Consider the following 25,498-nt stretch of genomic DNA (forward strand, 5'->3'; position numbering starts at 1 on the left):
GCGTAGAAGAAGTAGGGACATATGTAAGCACAAAAGCTCATCAGCACAATGAAAATCATATCTAAGCATAATTGGCATTCCAAAATATGGATCTTCAAGTATTAGACCCATGTAACTTTGGCATATCACCCAAACATGGCTTTCTGTCATCACAGCCGCCTCTTTCCTCGTTCAAGAACAAATATTACGAGCCATGGGACGACCTAATCTCGAATCTGCCTGTTTTTATCAAATCCAATCAGCTCTTTCAAAAGATAAGCGAATTGCCTCTGTTGAGGACTGCCCATCTTGATAGCGATTTGGAGTACCAGCGCGCGTACGTTGTTCTTGCATTTCTCGTACATGGCTTCGTCTGGAGCGGGACACCACCAAGAGAAGTAATTCCGGCTCAATTAGCAGAACCGTTTCTCACCGTTTGCGAGAAGCTAGGGCTGAAGCCTGTCTTGAGCTATGCCGGTCTTTGCCTCTGGAATTGGAAGCTGCAAGATCCGAGGGCTGGATTTGAACTAGAGAATATGGATACTATAGCAAGTTTCACGAACAGCAGGGGAGAGGCTGCCTTTTATCATGTTCCAGTACTTATCGAGAACCAGGGCGGGCATCTGATGCACCTTCTCCTTGGCGCAAGCAATGCTGCTAAAGCCAGCCAAAGAGATGCAGTCGTAGAAGCTTTGAAAAAGACAGAGAAAACTATTATCAGTATGGGGAACGAGCTTTCGAAATTGTACCCTGTTTTAAAGGCCGACTTCTTTTATAATGAATTACGTCCTTTCATTGCTGGAGGTAAAGACATGGAAGAAAAAGGCTTACCTCGTGGGATGATCTTCTTGAGATCCAATGGAAAAAAAGAGGAATATAAGTTACCAGGTGGAAATGCAGGACAGAGTAGCTTATTCCAATTCGTGGATTGCCTACTCGGTGTGGTGCACGAAGACCCAATATTCTTTGTAATTCCGCTCTCCAACGTGCTTCTGAAGACATATCACTAACAAAGACACAGGAAATGAGAAGCTATATGCCCCAAATCCATCGTAACTTTCTTCATCAAATATCGAAATTATCCTCGTTGAGGACATATTTACAGACCAGGGTTGGTGACGATGAGCTTTGGAAAGTTTACAATGATTGTGTAAAAGAGTTGAAGACTTGGAGAGGCAAGCACATGGCAGTTGTCTCCAAATATATTATCCAGCCTGCAAGAAAAGCTGTGGATCATGTTGACACATTTCCGGAAGAAATGGGTTGTCAATCTGCGAATAATTGTGATAATGGGGACAATCTGAGAGGCACGGGAGGATCGGCATTGCTCCCTTTCCTGAGACAGGCCAGGGACGAGACCGCTGCTCTAGAGGTGTAGCATTACATTTGAAATTAGCAAGCTTGTATTTGAGTTTGCTAATGTAAGATCCATTGATTTAGGAAGCTACTTCACTTAACCATTTTCCTGATAATCTTCAATGGTGTGACCTTACCAATGTACCCCACTTTTCGTCTTAGACCTTGACTCTCTACACCACTAAGTTGTCATTGGTAATGAGGGGCAGTGACACATTTATGTACAACCCACGGAATTTATGTTTCGAACTTAAGTCTCGAGCGATCTTCAGACGATCACGATGGCTTTTGAATTCCTCAAAAAGCATGGGTTCAACTTGGCTGATGAGGTTGACAAGATAAAATTTGGGGAGGTGGAGACAAACCGGGGTGAAGAATCAATTGAAGAAGACTCCCGCTTCCACGAGTTGAAGAAAATTGTCGGCGTTCGGCTGCCGTGTCGTCCGTACCTGTGGGATTTGCAACTCGACAAAGGGGCCGTGTCAGCAATCCTCCCTCATGAGTTCAACTCACCTCCTCAGAAAAATTCGCCTGATATTCTTGAGGCTCGTGGGTGTCTTATAGCTCCAAGCCTGTGCCATGCACATATCCATCTAGATAAGTGCTTCCTTCTCCAAGATCCGAAATTCAGCGATCTTCAAATCGTGGACGGAGATTTCAAGGAAGCAATGAACCTTACGACAAAGGCAAAGCAGCGTTTCACACGATCGGACCTGTTGCGAAGGGGAAGACAGTTGATCATTGAAAGCATTCGAGCCGGAGTTACGGCAATGCGGGCTTTCTGCGAAGTTGACGGAGATGTAGGGATGAAATGCTTAGATACTGGACTAGAACTCAAAAGAGAGTTTGAGAGCAAATGCGATATACAGCTGTGTGCTTTCGCTCAAAATCCATTATTCGGCGGCAAGGACAATGGAGAGAAAGTCCGCCAGTTGATCATGGAGGCGGCCAAAAAAGCAGAAGTGGACGTTTTGGGAAGTACCCCTTATGTTGAAGAAAACGAAGAGCTCGAGTTACGAAATCTTGAGTGGATGATCGATTTGACATTACAGCACAGCAAGATGCTAGATTTGCATTTAGACTATCATCTTGACCCGCAGAAGAAACCACTGTTTTGGGACGTAATATCCCTTCTGAAGCAAAAGGGTTGGGCAAAGAAGGGCAATCGACATGTCACTCTAGGGCACTGCACTCGCCTGACACATTTTACAAGCTCAGAGTGGCAAAAAGTGAAGGCCGATTGCCATGATATTCCAATATCTTTTGTAGGATTGCCGACGAGTGATTTGTTCATGATGAAGACGGAGCAGCAATGGCGGGGCACACTTCATGTTCCAGACATGATCCAAAAGCATGGATTAGAAGCAGCCATTGGGACTAACAACGTTGGCAACGCCTTCACTCCACAAGGAAATTGTGATCCGCTGAGCCTTGCATGTCTAGGGGTGGGTCTTTACTCTGCCGGAAGTCAAACGGACACCGATCTGCTATATGACTGCGTATCATGTCACGCTCGCAGAGCCATAGGTCTACGTCCGGGTAATCGGGACTTTCAAGTTGGCGATGACGCTGACTTCGTGATTTTTAAGAAAGGATACACAAAATTGAGAACAAGAAAGAGCATTGCAGAGGTGGTGTACGATCCTCCGGCAGCTAGAATTACCATCAAAGCCGGTGTCATTGTGTCGATGTGAGACTGGCGGAACCAGATCGATATCTCTTTTTGGTATAAATTAGTGGTTAGCATCCTTGGAATATAGAACCCTTACAGCAAAACACCGCTTCATGGATAAGTGTAGGCATATAGCCGCTTGAGGGAGTCAGGGACATAAATATGTTGAAGGGAAGTCGGCTTTGCTCAATGAGTCCAATTAAAGTAATTCTGTGTCTGAGATGGTTTGAATCCGACAGATTAATTAGCCTTAGTTATCTTCCCGCCCCGTAAAAGCAATGCAGATACAGCTGGGCATATTAAGCAATCCCGAAGTGATAAGCATCTCCAGGGAGATATCGAGCATCTAATCAGATCCTTCTCAATTCACCCAAGCTTTGGTGCAGCATTCGTGGGACAATTTTTGCACGCAGGTATATTAATGTCTGAAGCAGAACCGCCACCATTAAACCCTCCTCGTCGAGTTGCTGGGCCGCCCGGGTCGAGCCGGTAGCCAATGCTGTGACCTTCGCCATAATCACTCCGGCCCCGTCGCATAGATTCTGGTATTTGTGGATTGCTAATGCTGAAAGGCGATGACCGCGCTGCGGAGACAGTATCAAGGGAGAATAGAGTCGTAAAATATAGAACGAAGAATCTTGCGATTGAGTACATCATAGAAGGATCGGTGTGCCTTTCGAGGTTTTGAATCTTGCTTTCTGAACGCATTTTTATCTTCTAACCTTATTGTTGCTCAGATTTTGTTTGTAGGAAGTTACTACGACTCTTATACTGCGTGATTGGTGTCGACTTATCAGTCAATGTGAGAACAAAGAGTTGAGAGTACATGTGTCAGCGCGGACGCGAACTACTGTTCCCGAGAGAGGTTAGCGTAGAAAGACGGCGCATCTTACTGGCAACTCTTTCGCGAGCACGACAGAACACAAGCAGGGAAGCAATTCGTTGCTCGAAGTGTAATCATGAAAATTCAACAATGCGGTTCGTGTGGCTCCTTTTCCTCAAATTGGAACGTGAGCCAATAAGCCACAAGCTACCGCTCTGGCATCTACAGAGAAATCGACGTATTCTGCACCGTCCGAAGTGCGGTGATATATTAATTTTGTTTCAAGGTCTTACTTCGACCGTCGTATCTCGTACATATCTCAAGCGAGCTCATCTGTTGCACGATCGGCCGCAATCAGGGCATGCCCTCCAGATACAGTTTTCTAAACCCTGCGCCCGAGTAATCCACGGCAACCGACCTAAACATATACTATTATACACGCAGTCTATAGGCTTGACCCACACAAATACTAGTATCGCTCGAGTTGAAACACACTCGGTCATATTGATTACCAGCTTGCCTTTTTAACACCTGGTAGATTGCCTTCCAATGCGTTCATTCGGAATTGATACTGCTCAATGTAAGCACACGAAGACGTATTGCTCGATCAAATTCGTACCCGGCTCATTCTAAAGTCTCTAAAGACACCTCGTGCCCTGCCGCCAAATATGCAGCGATTGTTAATTTGTGTTAACCTTGTGTACGGGTGCATCTGGGAAAGGTCGAGCTGCGCTTGTGCACGCATACGAGCCGGGAGGGATGTATTTCGAACGATGTAACGAAGCGCTTGTCTGTCAGAAGAAATGTCAGCCGTTTGCATCGAATTCGGATTGAGTAAGAAGTCAACCTATCCATTTCGTACTCTTCAAACACCTTGCGCTTCGTATGATCACGGATGACCATTTTATTGACGTAACTGCCTATGTCCAGCCTCTTGGCCCTGAAGTGAGCCATTTTGCGAGTGAATTGAGATGAATGGAGAAGTCAATTGACAACTTTGTTACTAATTCAGCTTCGAGGGATGGGGAATGGCAATGAGGGCCTGAGGAATCAAGACTTCAGCCGAGCACGTGCCCTAGAACTAGTTGCCTAGCGTGTTGAACGAAAGTGACCAATCTTGCCTGATGTGAGCATGCGATTTCGAGAGATCAAAGTTGAGTCATCAAAATGGGGTTTGACTAGAATTTCGTGATATCTTCCAACACCTACGGCTGTGACTTGAGTGATGTTCGACTTCGTAGGTTCTAATCGAAACATGTCCAAGCGCGACATTTTCAACGATGATGAAGTCCGTCAATTAGTTCTTGATCTGCCACCCCAGCATGAAGGAAGCACCGACAATACTCTGATTCCATTATCTTCGGGAACTGGTTTCACTACGAGAGACGCGCTTGCTAGAGCATTTTCGCGTCTTATCCAGGGCAAGTATGGGAAGATTCCAATTGCCGCCATCGGAAATCATCTTGAAGTCAGGCAAGATGCCTTGCTTGAAACACTGCGAGGAAGAAAGGACTTCATGCTTTCAAAGTCGAAGGAAGATATCATTACCAGATGCGATCAAGAGCGCATTCTTGAAGACTTATATGCAAAAGCTCAATTGAAGTTCGTGTTAGCAAAAGAGTTTGCAGACCAAAATGACCTTGACGTCCAAAGCGTGGAGAAACTTGTGATACTTAGCGAAGATATCCACAACGAGTCTCCTCTGCAGTTGCTCGATGCTCCCAATCAATCGAGAGCAAGATCATTGGAAGGTGGACAATCTTACATTCACGCATTGAGCACCCTCCTCGAGTTAAGGAGAAGTGTCATCGAGAAAGCCATGAATTCAAACACCGCTGCTCGGATCGCGGTGTGGAATACCAATGATATGTACGGGCTGGACACCGCAACGTTCGGGAGACTTGCTCAGAAACTTGCTCAAGAATTCAACGGCTCGGAACCTTTGTACGGGACTTTCGAAATCGGCAAGGACGAGGTCCGCTATATCACGAAGAGTTATCTTCTTCGAAAGGCCAAACGGTCCTTAAAGGAGGTCGCAATCGGAGACGAAGCTTTTTGCGATCTTGAGCAACTAGTCAAAAAGTATCCGACTCTGCTCCCTGACATTGAAGCGGCAAGACAACTGGCAGAAAGAGAGTGTCTACACAAAGACGGATCCAGGTACAAGTGGCACTTTATTTCACACTACGTAATTGGTGATGTTGGGTTGAATAACACTGCCAAAAGATGTCTTGAGACACTTGGGCCTCAGAGATATCTTAACACCCAGGTGAGTTCACAGCTATACATCTAACTACACGCTTCTGATTTCGTCAAGCCATTCGTGCAATCATTTCCTGCGGATATTCGGAAAGACGTCTTGAATCTCTTACAGAACCGAACCGTCGAACTTTGGCGTTATTGCGGCGGCGTGGCGCCACTAGTCTTGGGCATGGACGAGTGGCTTGTTCTGAAATCCATTATCGGCGATGTTGAAATCGCTTCGAAAAGGTTGGGCCGCGAGTGTGCGGATGAGAGCTGGAAGAAAGAAGCAGTGAAGCCATGTCTAACACAGGAACCGGTCCTGGCATCTTTCTTGAAGAAACTCGTGGAAGAGTCGGATCTGCCAATAGACCTTCTATCACGATTGTGGGATGATGAAAGAGTCAAGATCAAGCCCATAGCTACAAAGAGTTTTGATGAGCGGATCACCGAACTGATTGCCGAGGAGCGAAGCCAACTCGAGTCTTTGTGGATGTTGCGAGCGTATCTACCAGCAAAACAGTACGAAAATGCATTGAAAGATCTAGAACCTGGATCATTAAGAGATCAACTACAGGACCTGCTTGCGATACATCTGACGCAAGATCTTGTCCCTGCTACAGTAACTAAAATTCGAACAAAATCTTTACTTCATGATCATACAATTCAAAAAAATGTAAGCAAACTGGAGTCTGTACTCTCTGCGGAGAAGAGAGATACACCGATCATGAAGAGTTTGGACAAGTTTCACGAGAAGATGGGCTTCGCTGCCGTGAAATCTGAGGATCTTGTTCAGACGCGCCAGCGACAACTGGAAGATATGGTACGAGGGATGAAGGGAGACGATGACGCGCCCCGCCTCTTCTTGACAATGATTATAGTTATGCTCGCAACACGAAAAGGAAAAGGAATCGTATATGCCACCGGAAAGTTTGCACCACGTTTGCTAAAGCTTTTAAAGTCGGACCTTTCTGATGAGCAGTACTCACATCTTGAGAAGCTCAAACATCTGATCAAATCTGGCAACGTGAACGACGATGATCGAGCTGAGATTAGAAAGTTGACTATAGAGGCTTTTGAAAGCATTAGCCATTTTTAAAGAAAAAGGTGTCCACCCAGAAATAAAACGCAGTGACTTACTTGTTGAGCTCTGTGCTGATGTAGGTGGTGGAGTCTGGCCTCGTGGATCGCAAAGGAGACGGCAGTGAAGACCTTGCGTCGAGAGTAAATTTAGATCAGTCACATCCTCTTTCCCGTGGTGTCTTTCAAAAGCATGAAGCATGTTTATCTATCTCTAATCAAAACGTTAGGATCTATTCTTATCGTCATTTTTCTTAACGACCAGCTTGTCCAGACCTATTCTAAGCTATGACCACTGTGCATTTGCTCTCAGAATTCCACGGACGAATGACGTTTATCTGCAACAAGGTTTCCTATTTCCTCGGAGTCCCGCATGCATAATCAACTGCAGACTAACATTATCATGGCTATCAGCGCGCCTGATTTCGTAGAAAGGTTGCGACTGAAGCACTCGCCAAGAACTCATTCACAACACTGTGAGGAAAGATTGCAAAATTATCTATGGAGAACAGCGACATAAACGGGTTAATCCCCGCATCTTCTCTGACAGCATCTGCGCTCGAAGACATGGAATCTGAGCACTTTTCGCCTTATAGAGCAGATGGAAAGCTAGTATGCTAAATCTAAAGATGATCTGAGGAACAACAGGTTTCAAAGAAGACTGACGACCTCACAGTACGGTTTTGTTTGTGTGGTCACAGGAGCTAATTTGCCTGTGGGAAACGCTATTATTGCTGAGTTGGCCGGTAGGCTTTGAGATAAGGCTTGAAAGATCGAATCTAATGTGAAGGATAGCTCACGGTGCAGCATGCGTGTATGGTATGTAGGTTCTTTTAATTAGTTGATATGAGAATCTAACGAGATATAGCTTGCTCAGATGACGTCCAGGATGATCCTACTTCCCTTGCTGCCGAGATCAATAAAAGGTTCCCGAACACAAGAGTTATTGGATATCCATTTAAGGTCGCAGATGAAGTCGAGACCCTAGCTTTGGTCGACGATGTCTTAAACCAATGGGGTAGACTCGATGTGTGGGCCTGTTCGTCCGGTCTGCTCGGCCCTGCCTCTATTTCAGAGACGTCGCCTGCAGATTTACAGAAATGCTTTGAATCCAACTCATTAGCCCCTTTTCTAGCATTAAAGTACGCTCCCGCTGCTATGCTCAAAACGACTTCCAAAGGCAACTATCCCAATGCGGCACCTAAGGACGTTCCGTATGGTAGCATTATTGTGGTTTCATCTGTAGCATCGAGTTACGGTGGTTGCTGGGGTCCTGCGTACACCATGAGCAGTCACGCTGCGCTTGGCGTCGTTAGAGCCGGAGTGCCTACATTGAAAGGGACAGGGATTAGAATTAATTGTATAAGTGCAGGGCAGATCGACGTTGGCGTCAGCTTGGATGGAGTATGATTTGATTCTTCCATTTGTTCAAACGCAGACTAATCTAGCAGCAAAGTTTGACATGCGAGGAATGTCTGCTCAATTCCCCCCAGCAAGCTTGCAATCTTCTAAGGTGCAAAAGCAACAAATCGGTCTCGAGCGTGCAGGACTACCAATTGAAGTTGGCAAAGTAGCCGGGTTTTTGGCATCGGGTTTCAGCTCCTACGTTACAGGAGCGAACATTGTAGTTGACGGTGGTGCTGTGTAAGTCGTTGCTTTCACATTGTGCGAAGACTCTGTGCTAATGTCAACGTGTAGAATTATGAACCCATTGACCGTACCATTGTGAATGGCAAATGTTGTTGACATTGAAATCACGTATCGATGGCTTCTTCTCTCCCCGTTGTCTCCAACCATCATTATTATCTGCTTTGTTACGTTGCAATTATCTCGTACAAATTATGGCAAAGATCCTCCCTGTCTCGCATTAAGCTTGCTGCTGCACTTGAATATGTGCCAATAACGCCGTCGAGGCTCCCTCCCGATGCTTCGGTCTCAATATTTTGGCCAAATGCATCACTATTGTTATGGATCACCAAGGTCGCCCCCCTTGCCACCGTAGGTGGTGAATATAGTCCTTCGTTCTGACCTCGAATGCTCCTTTTTCCAGAGAAGAGAGTATCATAACTCATGACAGTTATGTGCGGCTGGCTTTCCAGCGCCTTCCTGATCAGTGTAAGAATGCGCGGCGAGTTGAAATCCGCCCACGCAAAAATCTTGCAGCGAAGCATTTGCGTTGTAGATGCAAAGAATTTCAAAGCTGCGACATGGACTCTTGACAAAAGCTCGGTTCCATACGGGCCAAAGAAACGAGCAAATATGGCTGGTGGATTGAAGGTGTACACATAGCCCTGCTGTCCGCATAGTCGCTCAAGGAGGACCATCTCATTCCGAATTTGGTGGAGTGCGGCTTGAAACATGATCTCGAGGCTGATGAATCTTCCTTCATGGTAAAAGAACACATGTTGCATCAGGTTTGGGAGCTTATGTGCTTCTTTTTCCTCAATTGCTTGGGCCAGGAATTCAAGAGCGGCTCGTAATGTCAGTGCAGTCTGCTCTATGTGGACATCTACAGCAGGCAAGCGTCGATCCAATGTTAGATGATAAATGAGGTAATCACGAATAGCATCGTCGTATCTCGTCCTCAAGTTCACATCTTGTTTCTCTTTAGTGGTGAGAGGTCTGGGCAACCTTGGGTCTCCATGTAAATCCTTAGTGTCAAGTGCCGCGACTCTCATCATCACTCTTGAATTCTCAAAGTCTTGTTGTACGAGGGCACTGACCAAGACTTCACGGCCAAGTTGGTAGCCATCTTTCTGACCGAATTCCAGTACGCCGTGGCCTCCAGCCCATCGATAGTCACCGTGCATAGTCGCCTGTACAATAGGTACAACAAAAGTATGCAACACTCCTTCCAAATTTGTGATCCTATCAAGTCGTCCACTATTTGCGCTGTTGCTAGGAAAAAACTTTATGCCGATGGCGCTGTCCTTCTTGTAGCGCATGAGAAACTCCACCGTTGTTCTCGGCACAAAGTGGCTGTGAGCAATATGTGGAGGAGGCAAAGAATCCCTCTTCTTCAAATAGTAGTCCCGTGGTTCACATGTCATTTCTAATGGTGTTTTGACAAGCTCGTCTGAACGGCCTCTGAATGTGCCCATAGAAGCGCCTGATTGCAAGCTCTCGTAAGCTGGCATTTTGACTTAGCACGAAGAGTGACTGAATTTTGTTCGAGTATCTACAGACAAAATGTGACGATCACTAAAGAAGAGTCCTTCCCGTAAGTTGGTTCGAATGCGGAAGCCTAGTCCGATGCCGATGCTAAGTGCTGAGAGTACTGACGGGGTGACTCTATGAGATAGATACTGCACGTGATAGGGCGCACAACATGATTGCCCATCTGATCTAATCTAATCTCAAATGCCACCTCCTAACAGGTGTCGAAAATCAAAACGTGACTCACATAACTCCATCATCATTCAAGTGGGCGTTATCTTTCTCACAGATCGGTGGATGCTAGGCTTCTCCTCATCAAGAACGATCCATATTCTCTCTTGCGTCAGATACGTTGATCGATCTGCTACGCTTCGCTTCCCAGCGCTGGTTGCTAAACGAACCTTCTCGACAACACTTGTTTTAAAAACCAATAACCCAGGATCGCTGAAGAGAAAACTCGTCGACAAAATGTCAGAAGTCAAAACCTTGAAAGGCAAGCCGCTTGACAGAGCTGAGCTTGACCGGGTTCTCCGCGCATCACTGTTCTACACTCAAGGTTCGAAAAATAAATAGCTTGTCCTGTTTTTTGCTAATAACTTCCACAGTAGGTTGCATTGGACTTGCCGAGGGTCATTGCAGCGTGGATTCTCCTCGTTTGCAGCTTGGAATTATCAAATGAATTTTTGTTAATCATGTTCGTACAGTCCTTTGATATTTATGGCGGCGTGAGCGGATTCTACGACTACGGCCCTCCAGGCTGCTCTCTGCAAGCTAAAATCGTCGATCTGTGGAGAAAGCATTTCGTGCTAGAGGAAAACATGCTCGAAGTTGATTGTCCAATGATTACGCCTCATGAAGTGCTGCAAACATCTGGTCACGTTGATCGTTTCTGCGACTGGATGGTCAAGGATCCAAAAAACGGTGACATTCTTCGAGCTGATCATTTAGTCGAACAGGTATTGGAGGCAAGGCTAAATGGAAATAGATTAGCACGAGCCGAGGCCATCGTCGAGAAAGACGACCCGAAGAAGAAAAAGAAGAAGGGTGGCGCCTTAGAAGCCGTGAAGCTTGATGATGCCGTGGTTCAAGAGTACGAGGAAGTCCTTGCGAAGATCGATAACTATGATGGTCCTGAGCTGGGTCAGCTAATGGAGAAGTACGACATCCGTAACCCAGCTTCTGGCGAGCGCACTGAGGCCCCCGTTCAATTCAACCTCATGTTTCAAATCCCGAATATTGGCCCTTCGAGTCAACTCAAGGGCTTTCTACGCCCAGAGACTGCGCAAGGCCAATTTTTGAACTTTGCAAAGCTTCTCGAGTTCAACAACGGGCGCATGCCGTTCGCATCCGCTTTGATTGGAAAGTCCTTCAGAAACGAGATAGCTCCACGTGCTGGTCTGCTTCGTGTGCGCGAGGTATGTCGTCGATAGGCCTTTCTGTGGTATATTTTATGCACGTGCTGCCATGGATGACAGCATTCTTACTTCTTGGCCCCTTCTCGCCAAAACACACATATACACAAACAAAAGGCCGAAATACATCTTACTGGTGCATAGAATTGCTAACTAACTTCTTTACTATTAGTTTCTGATGGCAGAGATCGAACATTTCGTTGATCCACAGGGTGGCAAAAAGCACGCACGCTTTGAAGAAGTCCGGCATATCAAATTGAACTTGCTGAATAGAGAAGTTCAATTATCTGGAAAGACCACTGTCACGCCGACGCCTATCGGTGAGGCTGTCAAGAACGGTATCGTTGACAATGAAACTCTTGGCTACTTCCTTGCTAGAATACAGCTTTTCGCCATTAAGATTGGCTGTGATCCAAATAAAATGCGCTTTAGACAACACATGGCTTCAGAAATGGCCCATTATGCGTAAGTTTGATTATATTTCACATATTTTGTCTTTCATCCTAACGTTTCATAGATCCGACTGCTGGGATCTTGAACTTCAAACCTCGTACGGATGGATTGAGTGCGTCGGCTGCGCTGATCGCAGTGCGTACGATTTGACTGTGCATATGAAGAAAACTGGTCAGCCTCTGGTGGCAAAAGAGCGGCTCCCTGAACCAAGAGAGGTTGAATACTGGGCTGCAGAGCCTGACAAGAAGAAAGTGGGAATGAAGTTCAGGAAAGACGCACAGCCAATCCTGGCCGCTCTTGACAATCTGGCTGATGATCTCAAGTATGTCGCGTGTTTTTGAATATCACACGCATACTAATTGTTTCTAGGGAGAAGATGTCTCTCGAACTCAAGAGCAATGGAAAGGCGACCATTGATGTACCCGGAGTTGGCGACGGCAATGTAGAGCTCACTTCAGATCTTTTGACAATCGAAAAGAAGAAACGTGTGGAACACGTCCGCACCTACATACCAAACGTGATTGAACCGTCCTTCGGAGTAAGTGACCCTTTCTTTTAATCATATGGTGTATTAGGCTCAACAAGCACAGATCGGTCGAATCTTGTACGCACTCTGCGAGCACGTTTACTGGTGTCGTGAAAACGATGAAGCTCGCGTTGTTCTCTCTTTCCCACCGATTGTTGCACCGACTCCTGTAGCTGTCTTACCACTTTCCGGCAACGCCGAGTTCAAGCCGCTGGTGGCCCGCTTGTCCAAAGCGCTTCGAGAACAAGAGGTATACAATGTTGTCGATGATTCATCTGTGAGCATCGGTCGGAGATACAGCCGTCAAGATCAAGTTGGTACACCTTATGCCATTACCGTTGACTTCGAGAGTGTGCAGAAAGGAACATTCACGCTACGCGAGCGCGACAGCACTTTGCAAGTTCGCGCACCAGAGGCAGAAATCGTGGATGCTGTTGTCAACATGGTAAAGGGTAGGGAAACTTGGGAAGACGTCATGAAAAGGCTGCCGAAATTTGAAGGGCAGGACCTAGAGAATACTGAATAAAGACAGAGCATTTGTGTGAGACTAGAATTGATTCTCTAGCTAGCTGTAGACTTGTGAACTCGTCATTGTATCATCGTTTGGTGACAAGAACCTTTGCGCGAACTCGAAACTGTTTCTAATTTTGCTAACTTTGGCCTACTGTACTTCGTGAACGAAGAGCAGCTATTGGATTGTCTTGCCGCACGTTGAAAAGACGCAACGCAAACTCCATTACTAATCATAGGCTTTTTTCTACTTGCATAGATAGAGTCCAGACGCAGGACTGCTGGTTCAGGCTGTAAGTATCATTTCTGTGCTTACTTTATACGAAGTAATTGAGTGGATGCGGGGCAGCCTGTACAGGAGCTAGAACTCGCTCCGCTCGTCAGCACCTCTCCAAGCTCTAGAATGACTTAAAGCCCGGTGCGAATCCCTGAAAGACTGAAGCAATATAACTATCCGGCAAAGATAACTCAACACGACTTATCCAAGAAGTGAGATGGCGAATTCGGATGATCTTGCAATATGTGTGGCCTGTGGCACTCAATACGACGCTCCCTTTACGGATCCGCCAAAAAGTTGCAAGATATGCGACGTAAGTTCCATTCTTTCGGGAGAAATGTAGTCTGAAACGAGTTTCTAAACCGCTTCTGCCCCACGCAGGATCCAAGACAATATGTTCCACCCACAGGACAGCAGTGGTCATGTCTGAGCAAGCTTAAGGCAGACAATTTCAAGAACACATGGACACAAGACGCGGTCGACCCGCGAGTCTGGTTCATCCAGAGTGTGCCGGATTCGCTTCCAGCGCACCTTGCTGGCGTTAATCTGGGATTAACAAGTGGGATGAAAGTACCGAAGATTGGCATTGGCCAGCGAGCCATACTGCTACAAACCGAGCACGGAAACGTGCTTTGGGATCTGGTCCCGTTCATTAACGACAAGTTCGTCGAAGAGGTCAAGCAGAAAGGTGGGATCAAGGCGATAGTGATCAGTCATCCTCACTTCTATAACACGCACCTCGACTGGGCGGCAGCATTTGACTGCCCAGTGTACCTCGCATTCGAGGATAAGGAATGGCTTTGTCGGTTGGATGACGACGAGAAAAAGCCGAGACGAAGATTCATCACCACGCCGACACTTGAAATTGTGCCCGGTGTGACGGCGATTAAAGCAGGAGGTCACTTTCCGGGATCGCTTCTCCTGCACTGGGACAAGAAGTTGTTCATCGCAGACACCATCATGACGGTGCCATCCGGCCTGTACTTCCAGGAAACGCGGCAGCCGAAAACAAACGTGTACTCTTTCATGTGGAGCTACCCTAACATGATCCCGCTCAGGCCGAGCGATGTGACGAGGATCTGGAAGGCCGTCGCACCGTTCCAGTTCGAAACGACGCATGGTGGCTTTCCGGGACAAGATGTAAGGCGTGCGGATCTGAAGACACAGTTGCTCGAAAGCATGAAGAATTGGGTAGAGAGTGTGGGGGCAACGAACGAGGAGATTTTTACATTTACATGGCCTTGAAGCACGGCGAATGTTGCTGGATTTACCAACAGAACATCTTCATATCTGAGCGCCAGCATTTCATCCTCATACTTGTGGAGTTCGAAATCTTCCTTGTAGTCTTACATGACCTTCATTTTTCACAACCATTCCTACTCAAGCATTGACTCCCGGTTGTATCATATTGTCGGCACTAGTTGGCGCATGTTCCCGAGTATATCGCATTCGATGAGTTCACATGTTATGTAGCAGATCCAGGCCTCGAATTGCCACCGTATAAGGTTGCTGCTCACTTGCTAGCAAGAATGTCGGATATCCGCAGGGCCATATCCAGCATCATCAAATGTTCATCTGCACCATCAATCAGTCTCTTGTCGACCTCAGAGAACACCATGGCTATTCTGCCCTTCTTCAGGTCTGGAATCGTTTCCTCGTAGATGACTTTGTCGTATAACTGCGCCAGCACCTGCGCGCCACTCCAGCCATCTGCAACAAGATCTTCAACCACTTTGGATACCGCGCCGTAGCTCGATCCATTCTTTTGTGGCTGCATAGCCTGTAGCAGGCTCTGAATTGTATCGTCCGGGATCACGCCGGCGATTTCTTCGACCATACGCACAGTAATCTTTTCCGCAGCTACATCGTCCACTACCATAGCATCCTCGTCCGAATTTCTTTTCCCGTTAGCAGCCATGGCGCCAACCAGTCGAGCGGCACTCTGGAGATACGTAATTGCCTTGCGCAAATCTCCATCAGAGCACTTGACTAGCGCATCCACAGCGCCGACTTCAAGCCCAACACCTTCCAATTGCGCAATCTCCTCCAGTCTTTTTCCTGCATTGCTCTTGTCTAAGCTCTTGAAACGGAACTTGCTGCATCGACTCGCCAACGGGTCGATGATTCGCGTCACGTAATTGCAGACCAAGCAAAAGCGGGTGATCTTACTATACGTCTCCATAGTCCGCCGAAGCGCACTCTGCGCATCTTGCGTCATGCTGTCCGCCTCATCTAAGATGATGATCTTGAAAGGTGGGACGGGATATTTCTTCCTGTATTCAACGCCTGCTGGCCCCGAGGGTGGGTTGGACAGCTGTTGGCGAGCGAAATCCTTGACCTTCTCACGCACGATGCTTATTCCTCGTTCGTCGGATGCGTTGAGCTCGAGTACACGCGAGTGGAATAGTTCGGGTCCGTAAAGCTGCTTTGCCAGCGCGAGGATGGTACTGGTCTTGCCCGTACCCGGGGGGCCATAGAAGAGCATGTGTGGGAGGTTAGACGCTTGAAGCGTTCGTTGGAGGACAGTAATTGTGTGATCCTGCGCCGTGACATCCGAAAGAGTCTTTGGCCGGCTGTGGTTTTGATCAGCTGTGTATTCATAGTGCGGACGCTTGTGTTCCAGCTCATACTATTTCTCTACCCATGGCTGGAGACGATTCGATTCTGGCTTTGCGGGCTGTTTCGACGAGCCTGCATCTGCAGCTGCGGCCTTGCGTGCCCGTATGTCAAAAAAGCTGCTGGCCATGGCATATGTTGTGCCGTTGCTGTGTATGACTGTCGCATTCAACGAAATATCACATCAGAAGCAATGACGCGCGACGCGCTTGCCATTACGCCGCTAACCTCGATCGGGCAGTCAAATTGAACCAACTGCTTAGATAAGCCGAACGGAGAGACTTTGATCACGTGACTCTGTGTGCTCACCTTATCGACTCGTAGTCTCGATGATTTGATATCTGAAACACACGGACTTTTACCCCATGGGCGAGCCCCAGCCATGTATACGTCTAGTGAACTCCGCGTTCCCTGCATTGATACAAGCGAAACGCGCGAGATCGTCCATTTTGACTCATTGATCTCGATTCAACCTGTTCGGGGCGTCTACCCTCCTTGGGAACGCGCTCAGCGCAGTTCCTTTCAATGACACCGACGCTCTGATGCGAAAGGACGGATTTTTAGTATTCGTCAAGACAACAGAGCTGGCCATTGACAGATCGACTAGCCCGAAACTGAGCCAGCCGTCCTGTGTAAATTGCAGTCTTCGTGGAAGTGCCACTGTCGCCGGACGGACCAGGCGTTATGGCCCCGCTAAGTTCCCGCTTGAACCTCCAATGTACTCAGGAATCGTCCAATTTGGTTGCACCGTGAGAGTCGCAAGGAACCAATCGGCTTGCGCCATTCATCGAATGTATGCACATTGTGCGTGTTCTCGAGATTCGCTCTGCGAAGAGATACCTAGGCACCTAGGTTCTTGCCGGTTCGGCCCTGACTAGCGCACTCCTGTAACATGTGCCTGAAGCTGAAGCTCCATTCTGCGTCTAAGCGAAGCAGTTCAGCCCTCTGTCCGAGCACCGGTAAAGTGCTTCATAAGGCTACAATACCTACTGCACTTTTGAGCAATCTTGCCTTAGACAGCCCTACCTTTCCTACACAGACGTTAAACAAGACATAGACGGAGAGCTACATAGAAAGCACCCAACCATGGCGGCACCACCAGAAATCACCCTCAAGAATCTTTCAGGTCACTACATTTTGGTAACGATTGCACCATGTTAGTTTGCTGCTCTGGACCTCTTTGACTGAACTCTCGCCACAGAACAAGCCCATCTCCGGCGACCCAGACCCAGTCCTTGCTCTGGTACGAATACTTCCCGAACCTCATCACAATAGCCATGTCATGCGCTTACACAAACATATAGCAAGGCATTGGCTGGCTTATTCGCAAGGCAATCTCTGTGATGCCAGTCCAACTCATCATAAAGAACTACCAAGATGATCAGGGCTTTTGGCACTTCGACATCGAACAGCCGGGCGCGGCTGGCATCTCAGGCACGACTGAGCTGCGTACCGTGGACGGCAAGGAGGCCCACCACAAGGATCACATCTTTGGTGCGGTCGATGGTGTCACAAACTGGATTAAGGTGTCAGATCTCAAGGACGATGACGAAGACGAGAAGTTCCTGAAGGATGGATGGCTTGACGAGGAGTTGATCGACAATCAAGTGAAGAGCGTCGGCAACGGCTGGACGGCCAGGCAGGTCTGGGGCTTTCAGGAAGCGGAGGTGAACGGTCAGAAGATCAGAATGTACGCTAGAAACATCATTGTTTGGAAGAAGGACAAGGTGCAGAGGGTCAAGTTCTTCTATGACTACAAGCCTGCGAACTAATTGGGGACACGCGTACCTGCCTTTCCAGGTCTTGTAGCAGTGGGTGAGAGCATCTGTTAAGAACTCTCAGCGTCCCCAAAAACAAGGAATGCACAATCAGGCTGCTCTCTTTCAGAATCAATTCGCCGTTACTCCCTTCAAATCAAAATATCCCTGCTCTTCGTGTATCTATCTAGCGTAGTTGAGCACGCCACTTACGACCCATACTTCTCCATTCGAGACTTTATCGGCGATCTGTACGACTTCGATGTTACCAGGCTGAATCTGTTTATCATTTTAGCGCTCAGCCGTTGAACTTCCCTGCTCGATTGTTGCTAAGGAACGTACCACCTGCTTGCCCTCCTTCATCTCCCACCAGATGTCCCCACCTTCGCCGCTGATCCGCTTTGCCTTTACGCCTTCTGGCCACGGACTACTAGTCACAAGATGCGCTTCCACAAACCTCCGCAGGTTATCCTGAGCTCTATCCACACCGGCCTGTCCCTCGTACGCGTCCATGCCGACCTTTTCGTAGTCTGCCGGATCTTCCCACGGCTTTCGGGGCAGCTTCTTGATGGCGCTGTCTTGTGGCGCGAGGACGGTCAGGTTCTTGGAAGAGGAGGAGAGGAGGGATGAGACAGCGGGGACATCATTGCAGAAGCTGCTGAAGATGCCGATAGCCTGGGAACGCGGAAGGACATCAGAGAGAGTCACAGAGGAGGACTGAAGGGTTGGTTGCTGGGACTCCGCAGAAGCCATGTTTAACGGTTTTTGCGGGGTCGAAGCAAGGGCAGATAGAGAGAACAGAGAAAGTAAAGGTATTGAAGACCGTAATATGTGATACATGGTTTGCTGAGTCGGGTGCGCAACGTACGTGGAAGCAAGGCATCGCAACGGCTGAATGCCATCAGTACCGATGACGACAGGTGGGACGCCGCACGTGCTTCCCCATGCCTTGATTGGCTTGACGCCGCTTCGCTCTCTTCCCTTTCTGCACGCAAGGCTGCATTCATCCAACCTCAGCTCACTCCACAGTCTTGGATGATGGATGTTGATCTTTGAAGTATAAGCTCTTCACTCGCTTTACCTACCAGAGCTCATGGAACCCACGAGCCTGAAAATCGAACACCAGTCTTGAACTCATATTTCGGACGCCAATTTTTTTTTCTTTTAAATTTAGATCATGTGCTTCCGGCTTGATCGATCTCTGCGAGAAAAATCGTGGCGAGCATGAACGTGACCAGAAGCGTTTCTGTTCCATCCATCACAGAGGTAAATTCTGACTCGCATACGTCCGAATGGCGAGGGTTCTAAAGCGGGTGATCAGGACGATCTTAGGGCGTTTCACGCAAGGCACTTTCCGGGAACTGCGTTGCCGCAGCAATTCTTCATCGGCTACCAGACTGAGGAAGGCGCGAACGGAGACGAAGTAGACGACGACGAAGATGGTGGCGGCGAGGAGGACAGTGACGGACTGGGCTACTATCCCGATGGCGTTAAGCGAACCCTGACGGACGCGCAAATCGCCATCTTCCGGCACAGCGAGCTCCAGCGCATCCTGTGGCTGGAGGCTGGAGAATACGCGGGCCCAATCTTCCCAACGCGTCTCGGCTCGATGCCCCAGGGCCGCGTTCAGAGCGAGAGATCCCAGCAGGCGGCCAAGGGTGCCGCCAGCAAGGCCGCAGCGCTGGCGGGCAATGTGCTGTCCGCGGGCCCGCCGGTGGGCCGGTCGGAAGAATCGACAGACGACTCGCCGGTGGCGTCGACGCCATCTGCTGGCGCCGCTGCTGCAACGAGCAAGAAGAAAAATAAGAAGCCCAAGAAGAAGCCGAAGAAGGCGACTGCGGGACGCGTGGAACGCCTCGGGCCCCACGCGGACGCGAAGGGCCCGGCGCAGTGCGAAACGGAGCCCAAACGGAGGAGACTTTCGAGCTCGGAGGAGGAGACTTTGGCCGCGCACGATGGCGCGAAGAAGGCGAGGCTCGGTGGTCCGGCTAGGGCCACGCTCAGCTTCGACAAGAGGCACGATCCGAACGACTTCAGGGAGGATGGCGAGCTGTTCACGTACCGAAGACTGGCAAGGGACGAGGATGACGCGCCCAACGTGTCAGTGGATCTTGATTATTAGCTCTGATGTCGAAGAAGGAAAAAGAAATAAAGGGAAGCAAAGAGAAGCTCAGATCAAAGATCCCGTTTCCTTTTTGTCATTTTTTTTGCTCTTGGAATGAACCTAGCCATGGTATCAACTACAGGATAAGAGCAGCCAAATGCTCTTTTCTCCGCCTGAATACTAAACAAAACTCGGGATCACCCACCCCATGAGCTGTGTATGCTCTAGCCGTATTTCCTTCCCGTAGAAAAAGCCGGCGCCGCGTAGATTGGATGCAACATGAATCAATGGCACAGCCATGGCGCCAACCCGACTCCCATGGTCTATGAAGAGTGTATGAAAAGCCTAATTCCCAGGCTGCTTATGATTAAGAGGATGAAACTGTTAGTAATGATAACATGGCGTCGCAAACGAAGCCTGGTAAACGCTAAGTTATGTAGATGGAGAGGCGCTGCCTTTAAAAACACCGAGCAAAAAACAGGGAACCAGTGGATAAACTGGCATTAGTCATGCCGGAAGGTGCACTCAGCTCCCTTCTTGCATTTGCCTTCCTTCCAGAACCGGCACGCGTGCGTGAACTTTTTGTTTGCGTTGCCCTGCCATTTCCGCTTTCCGCCATTGCCATTCGCGCCCTGGTCATTTCCGTTTGCAGCACTGCTGACGTATTGGTCTGTAGAAGACGCAGGGGCCGATCCGTAGTAGTTGCCACCTTGTGTTTGGTCTTGCCCCCCACCACCAGCAGCGGTGGTCAAGTTCAAACCCTGGAAGGGACTTGCTGTGGACGAACTGCCGCTTTGTGCATTCTGCATGAGCGACGCGAGAAGAGCGCTCACGTCACTCGAAGGCACAGCGGCGGTCGGTGGCGCCGGTGCCGGCGGGGGCGGGGGCGGTTGAGACGGCTGTATGGGTGGTGCAGTCGTAGTAGTTGGTTGTGAGGCTTGCACGCCAGCACCCAAGGCAGCTAATATAGACTCAAGCGAACTGGGCTGTTCAGGCTCCGTGGCAGACGAAGCAGGCTGCGAGGGCGCTGACGGCCACGAGAAGCTTTGCTGCTGGGCAGCACTGGCTTGTTGGGACGCAGCGTTGACGTTCGCAATTATGCTTTGGAGGGTGGAAAGGTCTGGCAAAGCCGGTGCAGAGACTGGTTGTGGTGTTGGCTGTGGCGCTTGTTGGGGTTGTTGACCAAAGGACTGCAACAAGGCAGTGATGTCAATCTGCGGAACGGTAGCAGGTGCAGTGGTGGAATGCTGGTTGAGGCGAGCGAGCAGCCACGGGCATGAGCTATCAGGATACCCAAAATTCTTGGTCTCGATCTGGGGGCCCGTGTACGGATCAGCTGGTTCTCGTGGATTTGGAGGTATGTCTGACTTGGCGAGGTAATGGACCATAAGTGTATTCGCTTCGTGATTGTCCTGCACGGCTCGCTCTGGTGAGTCGACTTTTTGGTAACCACCAAAGCGTTCGAAATTTCGACATCTTTCGTCTTCCGGGACCGTGCTGAAGTCAACGGCTGTTGGCTCGCGGTAATCAAAGTACGTCTGTTCCATAGGTTGACCGTCATCATCTTCGTCAACCTCCATCATGTCCATGTGCTTCTTGAGTGTGAAGCCTTCCTTCTCCCTGCCGTTGCCCACATCGCGCACATTGCGGGCCTTCCCTGAAATTTCAGATGGATCGGGACTGAACGTCCTCGTCTCCACCAATTCAAAGTCTGGTTTCCAGCGAACACGCAGCTTTCGACGCTCCTCTTTGCGCAAACGCTTGGCCTTCTCCTCTTCAGTTTCGGGCGGCCGTGTTTCCTCTGATTTCTTCTTGTTTGGCTTCTCATCATCTTCTTTCTTCTCCTTAGATAGCGTAGCCATCGTTTCCGCAAATGAGAATGCGGGCCGCGCAGGTGTCGGCATGGCAGCTGCCGCTCCTTTTTTATCGACCGTAGCCCCGGCCGTAACTTTTTTCGCTGCTTGGGCGGCGTTCGAAGTTCCGGGCTTCTTGGAGGCTGACTGCAGCCCAGCGAAGAAATTTGTCGTTGCTGCCGGCTTAACGGTTTTGGGCTTTGCGGTAACAGCTGGAGTCGAAGAACTTGCGGGAGCGACCTTCTTGACAGATCCGAGTTTTGCAGCAGCGGAGTCCTTTCCACCGGGAGCGGTAGTGCCAGAGGCAACACGCTTTGCTTGCGGCGTAACGCTCCCCTCATTCGAACGAGCCCGCTTGACCCCAGCAACTACTTCGGTTTCTTGTTTGGGCGCTTTTGGTGAATCAGCAGCCTTCGCAGTTTTTGAGTCTGAAGCTCGCGCCGCCTTGGCTTTCTTGTCCGATGCGGCGATATTCTCATTAATCTTTGCGGTTAAAAGCTTGATTTCTTCATTGCCGCGCTTGATCGAACGGGTGAAGAGTTTGCTGAGACCAGTTTTCTCGGAAATGGATCCATTCAGATTCGTACAGAGCGAAAGAAACTGTTGAAAATTGGCTTGTGCTCACATCACAGCAGATTATACAGGATGTAACTTACCTTGAAGACGGCTTTAATGAAGGAGCCTGTGTAATTACCCTCACGGACCGGTTCGAGAATGAACTGGTAGCAGACAAGCATAAGTGCTGTATTCTGGCCGCAGCTATCAATGGAAAATTAGCCTACGTTACTTTAAGGGAAGGTTATTTTTGTGCAATATGCAAGCATTTTGCTTGTGCATTTCTGCACTGGTTGAGCAGACGATTTTTTGGTTGATTCAGATCGATTAATAGTGACGAATGCGCCGTGGTTCGAGTGCTTGTGGAACATATATGCGACTACTATACTAACAGCCATCGCTCTGATGAGGGCCATGCCCATGAATAAGCCACCCCAAAACTTTGCAGCTGTATCGAAAGCTTCTCGACCGTCACATTCATCAGGCGAAAGCCACAAATCACGTGCATTGGATAAGAAGGTGATGAGAATAGAAGGGGATACGTACGCGCTTAGCAGGTCAGGGTGACCGAACTCGACAGCTGCGTTGAGCACAGCTTCCATCAGTTCGAGCTGCTTTTCAACACGTTCACGCAAAAGAGGCAGCTCGCTGTCTTGCTTCAGCTCGAGTGCTTTCTTCACAGCATCACGATCTGTCTTCCATCGATCCTTTATGGTCCGAACAACCTCCCACAAGTCCGCCAGTCCCTTAAGAATTTTCTCATTCTCCGCAAACTTGTTGCGCGGCAACCACACGGCCTTGATCGTGTCATAGCGTACTGCTTCCACGGCCTTTTGTGGCCGAGATGGGGGAAGTGGAGATTTCTCTGGGGGGGGAGAAGCGTCGGAATCATAAGATGAGTCAGAATCATAATCCGAGGATTCCGTCTCTGACGACAACGACACAGGCGAACCCTTCCCGGAAGTCGACTGTAGTGGGCGACTTGGTTTTGGAGTGCTCAACTTTGTCTTCCTTACTCGCTTCATTATTTTTGCTACAACGAGTTAGTGTGTCTACGTACATGTGGCGACGTCTCACTGGAAACTCACCTTTAAGAGCGGGGTCACTTGCAGCAAGGGCCTTCAGCTCATTTTGTGACTTCCGAGGAACATACTGTGGGATGTTCACTGCAACGATTAGATAAAGATGACAAGCCCATAGGAAGTCCGGTACACACCTTTTGTCAAGTTAAGATCGACTGGGATGTCGCCAACATTTGCAAAGTTAGCCAGTTTCTTGGACGGGGTGACTTTTGCCAGGTCTTCCAAGGTTACGATGATAAAGTTCCCGGATTGCGTGCCCTTTGGAGCGGTTCGGACATGAGCGGCGGCATTTCCATTTGCTACTGATTGTGAGGGAGGCAGCGGGCGTTGCTGGATGGCAACGGACTGCGATACCACACCCTGCGTGGACGTCCCAGGCGTTGAGACTGCAGAAGGAGTGGCTGGCGAGCCTCGCTGGAGAGGGGCGGGAGCGATGGCTGAAGCAGAGCGGGAGGCCGTCGAAGACAGCCCGGGTGATGAGCCGAAGGAACGTACATCTCCCTGACGATACAAAGACGGGTCGACGTTGGTGAATGGGGATCCATGACCGGCCACAAAGGCACTCCCGCTGCTCGAGGTCGGCAGCGGGTAATATCCATGGTTCGCAGTCAAATACTGATTGGGGAGCGAGCTGGGAATGGAGGCAGATGGAGTCGAGGTGCTTTGCCAAGCGGGCGGGCTGAACGCAGGAGCCTGGTTAAAAGGCGAATGGCTCGGGGGCGTAGCGTTCAAGTGCGATGCCTGTTGGTCTGAGAGAAACGAGGTCGGAAAGGCCGAGCCTTGGGAGTACGGATCAGTAAAGGGAAGATGATCTTGGCCCTCAGCACCGAATATGGAGACATTCTGTAAGGAGGGATCGGGCGGGTGCACGTGATTGGATGCCATTGTGGCTTGAACTCTGCGGTAATCTGGACTCGTAGTCTGGACTCGGCAAGAGGCGGTGCAAGCTTATTGGGGCGACGCGACAGGGATGCGCGGGGATGCGGTCCAGCAGAGCGCGCTAAGCCTTTTGCGGCGAGGACGGTTGTTTGCCAGCTGGGCCGTGGTCAGACGGCGCTAAGCCGAGAGAGACTCAAGAGGTTTGGGATTAGCACGCCTGGCCCACTGCTGACGGAATTGCAGAGATCGAAGGCCCTGGCTGCGTGCGTCTCTCGGGCGGGCGACTTGAAGGGCGCGTTTTTCTGCCTGCCTCTTCCCTCTTTGGGGCTCGCAGCGGCGGGTGCAAGCCTGTTTGTTTTTTTACAATGGCCCTGTGTGAGTGGCTTCAAGAAAGCTGAATAGAATGGGAAACAAGGTTACGCGGCAACGTGCGTCTGTGACTGCCAGTCTGTTTTCGTAAAGAGCGTCCGAATCCCTTCTCCCTCGCAGTAAAAGACCGTGAATATGTCAATAGTAGCAGCAGAAGAAGCAGGAGCAAAGAAAAAGAGACCGCGTGCGTTGCGTTTGTGCTGAGAGCGCAGGGCCAGATTCAGGGTGCTCTTCTTTTGGTGTATGATGGAAAGTCACAAAGATTCCCCGACCGCCAATATTCTCAGAGTAAACGAATGAGCAGCCGCACACAGACACACTCGGCCCTCGTCGTTGTCGTCGATGGCCCTCTGGTGCAGGCGGCACCGCCGTCGGGGCACGTCAAACCCTGAGTGAAGCCCGACACGCAGCAAGCACTGCACCTTCCTCCAGCGACTCTCAACGCTCATCAGCCTTCACCTTCCATGCGCACCCGCTAATCTACGCGGAGGCGAGCAGAAAGATGAGTTTATTATTGGGGAATGCACTTTATAGGGCCTATTGAGACGGGGAGGGGGTTAGTTTTGATGGAATGTGGTGGGTGCTGTGGATGGGAAAGTTGGATGGAAGGACGAAGACGCGGCGTCGCAGGCGGACGGCCGATTTAAGCTGCGGCTGGAGAAGGAAGGACCGCAAAGGGGCCAGGAAGGGGCCACCCGCCGACTCTTTGCTGGCGACTGCGCCTACGTCACGTGCCGAGCTCAGGCCTCAACGTTCCAAGCTGAGGCTGTGGGCGCCGTGTCCAGTGCGCCCCAGCGA

At 49.5% G+C, this 25,498-nt stretch overlaps 14 protein-coding genes across 15 annotated transcripts; 8 read left to right on the forward strand and 6 right to left on the reverse strand.

Annotated features, from left to right (window-relative positions):
* The first annotated feature begins 54 nt into the window (after positions 1-54).
* On the forward strand, positions 55-1,412 carry PV09_01742. Of its 2 annotated transcripts, XM_016354681.1 has the most exons (3): positions 55-527; positions 594-947; positions 1,001-1,412. In XM_016354681.1, the coding sequence occupies exons 1-3, from the start codon at positions 87-89 to the stop codon at positions 1,355-1,357; spliced, it is 1,152 nt and encodes a 383-aa protein (XP_016217693.1). In that variant the 5' UTR covers positions 55-86; the 3' UTR covers positions 1,358-1,412. The 2 variants fall into 2 exon arrangements, with proteins under 2 accessions (XP_016217693.1, XP_016217692.1); XM_016354680.1 differs by having other exon boundaries at positions 55-947.
* Positions 1,413-1,570: 158 nt separating this feature from the next.
* On the forward strand, positions 1,571-3,351 carry PV09_01743 (uncharacterized protein). Its single transcript, XM_016354682.1, has one exon. It carries the CDS (start codon positions 1,617-1,619, stop codon positions 3,027-3,029), a length of 1,413 nt encoding a protein of 470 aa, XP_016217694.1. The 5' UTR covers positions 1,571-1,616; the 3' UTR covers positions 3,030-3,351.
* On the reverse strand, positions 3,188-3,809 carry PV09_01744 (uncharacterized protein). Its single transcript, XM_016354683.1, has one exon. It carries the CDS (start codon positions 3,713-3,715, stop codon positions 3,374-3,376), a length of 342 nt encoding a protein of 113 aa, XP_016217695.1. The 5' UTR covers positions 3,716-3,809; the 3' UTR covers positions 3,188-3,373.
* A 231-nt stretch (positions 3,810-4,040) lies between these two features.
* PV09_01745 (uncharacterized protein) lies at positions 4,041-4,847 on the reverse strand. The gene is made up of 3 exons (XM_016354684.1): positions 4,678-4,847; positions 4,450-4,621; positions 4,041-4,401 (listed from the first exon to the last, which is right to left on the reverse strand). Exons 1-3 carry the CDS (start codon positions 4,782-4,784, stop codon positions 4,339-4,341), a joined length of 342 nt encoding a protein of 113 aa, XP_016217696.1. The 5' UTR covers positions 4,785-4,847; the 3' UTR covers positions 4,041-4,338.
* Positions 4,848-4,991: 144 nt separating this feature from the next.
* On the forward strand, positions 4,992-7,413 carry PV09_01746 (uncharacterized protein). Its single transcript, XM_016354685.1, has 2 exons — positions 4,992-6,099; positions 6,148-7,413. Exons 1-2 carry the CDS (start codon positions 5,056-5,058, stop codon positions 7,168-7,170), a joined length of 2,067 nt encoding a protein of 688 aa, XP_016217697.1. The 5' UTR covers positions 4,992-5,055; the 3' UTR covers positions 7,171-7,413.
* Positions 7,414-7,536: 123 nt separating this feature from the next.
* On the forward strand, positions 7,537-8,920 carry PV09_01747 (uncharacterized protein). The gene is made up of 6 exons (XM_016354686.1): positions 7,537-7,763; positions 7,828-7,897; positions 7,947-7,970; positions 8,020-8,555; positions 8,608-8,795; positions 8,850-8,920. The coding sequence occupies exons 1-6, from the start codon at positions 7,653-7,655 to the stop codon at positions 8,878-8,880; spliced, it is 960 nt and encodes a 319-aa protein (XP_016217698.1). The 5' UTR covers positions 7,537-7,652; the 3' UTR covers positions 8,881-8,920.
* PV09_01748 (uncharacterized protein) lies at positions 8,633-10,420 on the reverse strand. The gene has a single exon (XM_016354687.1). The coding sequence runs from the start codon at positions 10,286-10,288 to the stop codon at positions 8,966-8,968; it is 1,323 nt and encodes a 440-aa protein (XP_016217699.1). The 5' UTR covers positions 10,289-10,420; the 3' UTR covers positions 8,633-8,965.
* Positions 10,421-10,775: 355 nt separating this feature from the next.
* PV09_01749 (glycine-tRNA ligase) lies at positions 10,776-13,224 on the forward strand (the record flags this gene model as incomplete). The annotated part of the gene is made up of 7 exons (XM_016354688.1): positions 10,776-10,863; positions 10,913-10,947; positions 11,012-11,722; positions 11,892-12,184; positions 12,237-12,494; positions 12,542-12,710; positions 12,763-13,224. The coding sequence occupies 7 exons, from the start codon at positions 10,776-10,778 to the stop codon at positions 13,222-13,224; spliced, it is 2,016 nt and encodes a 671-aa protein (XP_016217700.1).
* Positions 13,225-13,606: 382 nt separating this feature from the next.
* On the forward strand, positions 13,607-15,054 carry PV09_01750 (uncharacterized protein). Its single transcript, XM_016354689.1, has 2 exons — positions 13,607-13,798; positions 13,867-15,054. Exons 1-2 carry the CDS (start codon positions 13,703-13,705, stop codon positions 14,728-14,730), a joined length of 960 nt encoding a protein of 319 aa, XP_016217701.1. The 5' UTR covers positions 13,607-13,702; the 3' UTR covers positions 14,731-15,054.
* On the reverse strand, positions 14,652-16,255 carry PV09_01751 (uncharacterized protein). The gene is made up of 2 exons (XM_016354690.1): positions 16,116-16,255; positions 14,652-16,058 (listed from the first exon to the last, which is right to left on the reverse strand). The coding sequence occupies exons 1-2, from the start codon at positions 16,229-16,231 to the stop codon at positions 14,999-15,001; spliced, it is 1,176 nt and encodes a 391-aa protein (XP_016217702.1). The 5' UTR covers positions 16,232-16,255; the 3' UTR covers positions 14,652-14,998.
* A 615-nt stretch (positions 16,256-16,870) lies between these two features.
* On the forward strand, positions 16,871-18,039 carry PV09_01752 (uncharacterized protein). The gene is made up of 3 exons (XM_016354691.1): positions 16,871-17,241; positions 17,303-17,344; positions 17,406-18,039. Exons 1-3 carry the CDS (start codon positions 17,188-17,190, stop codon positions 17,871-17,873), a joined length of 564 nt encoding a protein of 187 aa, XP_016217703.1. The 5' UTR covers positions 16,871-17,187; the 3' UTR covers positions 17,874-18,039.
* Positions 17,791-18,729, reverse strand: PV09_01753 (uncharacterized protein). Its single transcript, XM_016354692.1, has 2 exons — positions 18,201-18,729; positions 17,791-18,137 (listed from the first exon to the last, which is right to left on the reverse strand). Exons 1-2 carry the CDS (start codon positions 18,696-18,698, stop codon positions 18,042-18,044), a joined length of 594 nt encoding a protein of 197 aa, XP_016217704.1. The 5' UTR covers positions 18,699-18,729; the 3' UTR covers positions 17,791-18,041.
* A 116-nt stretch (positions 18,730-18,845) lies between these two features.
* Positions 18,846-20,165, forward strand: PV09_01754 (uncharacterized protein). The gene is made up of 2 exons (XM_016354693.1): positions 18,846-19,124; positions 19,180-20,165. Exons 1-2 carry the CDS (start codon positions 19,083-19,085, stop codon positions 19,978-19,980), a joined length of 843 nt encoding a protein of 280 aa, XP_016217705.1. The 5' UTR covers positions 18,846-19,082; the 3' UTR covers positions 19,981-20,165.
* On the reverse strand, positions 20,042-25,300 carry PV09_01755 (uncharacterized protein). Its single transcript, XM_016354694.1, has 5 exons — positions 23,587-25,300; positions 23,459-23,536; positions 22,917-23,403; positions 22,472-22,574; positions 20,042-22,415 (listed from the first exon to the last, which is right to left on the reverse strand). Exons 1-5 carry the CDS (start codon positions 24,335-24,337, stop codon positions 20,466-20,468), a joined length of 3,369 nt encoding a protein of 1,122 aa, XP_016217706.1. The 5' UTR covers positions 24,338-25,300; the 3' UTR covers positions 20,042-20,465.
* Positions 25,301-25,498: the final 198 nt, after the last annotated feature.

This window comes from Verruconis gallopava (assembly GCF_000836295.1).
Source record: "Verruconis gallopava strain CBS 43764 unplaced genomic scaffold supercont1.4, whole genome shotgun sequence".
NCBI classification, from domain to species: Eukaryota; Fungi; Ascomycota; class Dothideomycetes; order Venturiales; family Sympoventuriaceae; genus Verruconis; species Verruconis gallopava.

Bases quoted from the DNA above. Each gene is read 5' to 3' on its own strand.
- PV09_01753 (XM_016354692.1), bottom strand. From the start codon at position 18,698: ATGTATCACATATTACGGTCTTCAATACCTTTACTTTCTCTGTTCTCT. The intron at 18,138-18,200 runs GTACGTTCCTTA...AATGATAAACAG, and splicing joins TGAAGGAGGGCAAGCAGGTG to ATTCAGCCTGGTAACATCGA.
- PV09_01742 (XM_016354680.1), top strand. From the start codon at position 87: ATGGATCTTCAAGTATTAGACCCATGTAACTTTGGCATATCACCCAAA. The intron at 948-1,000 runs GTAATTCCGCTC...ACAAAGACACAG, and splicing joins ACGAAGACCCAATATTCTTT to GAAATGAGAAGCTATATGCC.
- PV09_01748 (XM_016354687.1), bottom strand. From the start codon at position 10,288: ATGCCAGCTTACGAGAGCTTGCAATCAGGCGCTTCTATGGGCACATTC.
- PV09_01754 (XM_016354693.1), top strand. From the start codon at position 19,083: ATGAACGTGACCAGAAGCGTTTCTGTTCCATCCATCACAGAG. The intron at 19,125-19,179 runs GTAAATTCTGAC...GCGGGTGATCAG, and splicing joins CTGTTCCATCCATCACAGAG to GACGATCTTAGGGCGTTTCA.
- PV09_01752 (XM_016354691.1), top strand. From the start codon at position 17,188: ATGGCGGCACCACCAGAAATCACCCTCAAGAATCTTTCAGGTCACTAC. The intron at 17,242-17,302 runs GTAACGATTGCA...CTCTCGCCACAG, and splicing joins TTTCAGGTCACTACATTTTG to AACAAGCCCATCTCCGGCGA. The intron at 17,345-17,405 runs GTACGAATACTT...ACAAACATATAG, and splicing joins CAGACCCAGTCCTTGCTCTG to CAAGGCATTGGCTGGCTTAT.
- PV09_01747 (XM_016354686.1), top strand. From the start codon at position 7,653: ATGGAGAACAGCGACATAAACGGGTTAATCCCCGCATCTTCTCTGACA. The intron at 7,764-7,827 runs GTATGCTAAATC...ACGACCTCACAG, and splicing joins ATAGAGCAGATGGAAAGCTA to TACGGTTTTGTTTGTGTGGT. The intron at 8,556-8,607 runs GTATGATTTGAT...CTAGCAGCAAAG, and splicing joins TTGGCGTCAGCTTGGATGGA to TTTGACATGCGAGGAATGTC.
- PV09_01750 (XM_016354689.1), top strand. From the start codon at position 13,703: ATGGCGAATTCGGATGATCTTGCAATATGTGTGGCCTGTGGCACTCAA. The intron at 13,799-13,866 runs GTAAGTTCCATT...TGCCCCACGCAG, and splicing joins AAAGTTGCAAGATATGCGAC to GATCCAAGACAATATGTTCC.
- PV09_01745 (XM_016354684.1), bottom strand. From the start codon at position 4,784: ATGGCTCACTTCAGGGCCAAGAGGCTGGACATAGGCAGTTACGTCAAT. The intron at 4,622-4,677 runs GTTGACTTCTTA...TTCTTCTGACAG, and splicing joins GAAGAGTACGAAATGGATAG to ACAAGCGCTTCGTTACATCG. The intron at 4,402-4,449 runs GTACGAATTTGA...TACATTGAGCAG, and splicing joins GAGACTTTAGAATGAGCCGG to TATCAATTCCGAATGAACGC.
- PV09_01755 (XM_016354694.1), bottom strand. From the start codon at position 24,337: ATGGCATCCAATCACGTGCACCCGCCCGATCCCTCCTTACAGAATGTC. The intron at 23,537-23,586 runs GTGTGTACCGGA...TAATCGTTGCAG, and splicing joins CGATCTTAACTTGACAAAAG to TGAACATCCCACAGTATGTT. The intron at 23,404-23,458 runs GTGAGTTTCCAG...AACTCGTTGTAG, and splicing joins AAGTGACCCCGCTCTTAAAG to CAAAAATAATGAAGCGAGTA.
- PV09_01751 (XM_016354690.1), bottom strand. From the start codon at position 16,231: ATGGCCAGCAGCTTTTTTGACATACGGGCACGCAAGGCCGCAGCTGCA. The intron at 16,059-16,115 runs GTATGAGCTGGA...TCAAAACCACAG, and splicing joins CAGCCATGGGTAGAGAAATA to CCGGCCAAAGACTCTTTCGG.
- PV09_01746 (XM_016354685.1), top strand. From the start codon at position 5,056: ATGTTCGACTTCGTAGGTTCTAATCGAAACATGTCCAAGCGCGACATT. The intron at 6,100-6,147 runs GTGAGTTCACAG...GATTTCGTCAAG, and splicing joins AGAGATATCTTAACACCCAG to CCATTCGTGCAATCATTTCC.
- PV09_01744 (XM_016354683.1), bottom strand. From the start codon at position 3,715: ATGCGTTCAGAAAGCAAGATTCAAAACCTCGAAAGGCACACCGATCCT.
- PV09_01743 (XM_016354682.1), top strand. From the start codon at position 1,617: ATGGCTTTTGAATTCCTCAAAAAGCATGGGTTCAACTTGGCTGATGAG.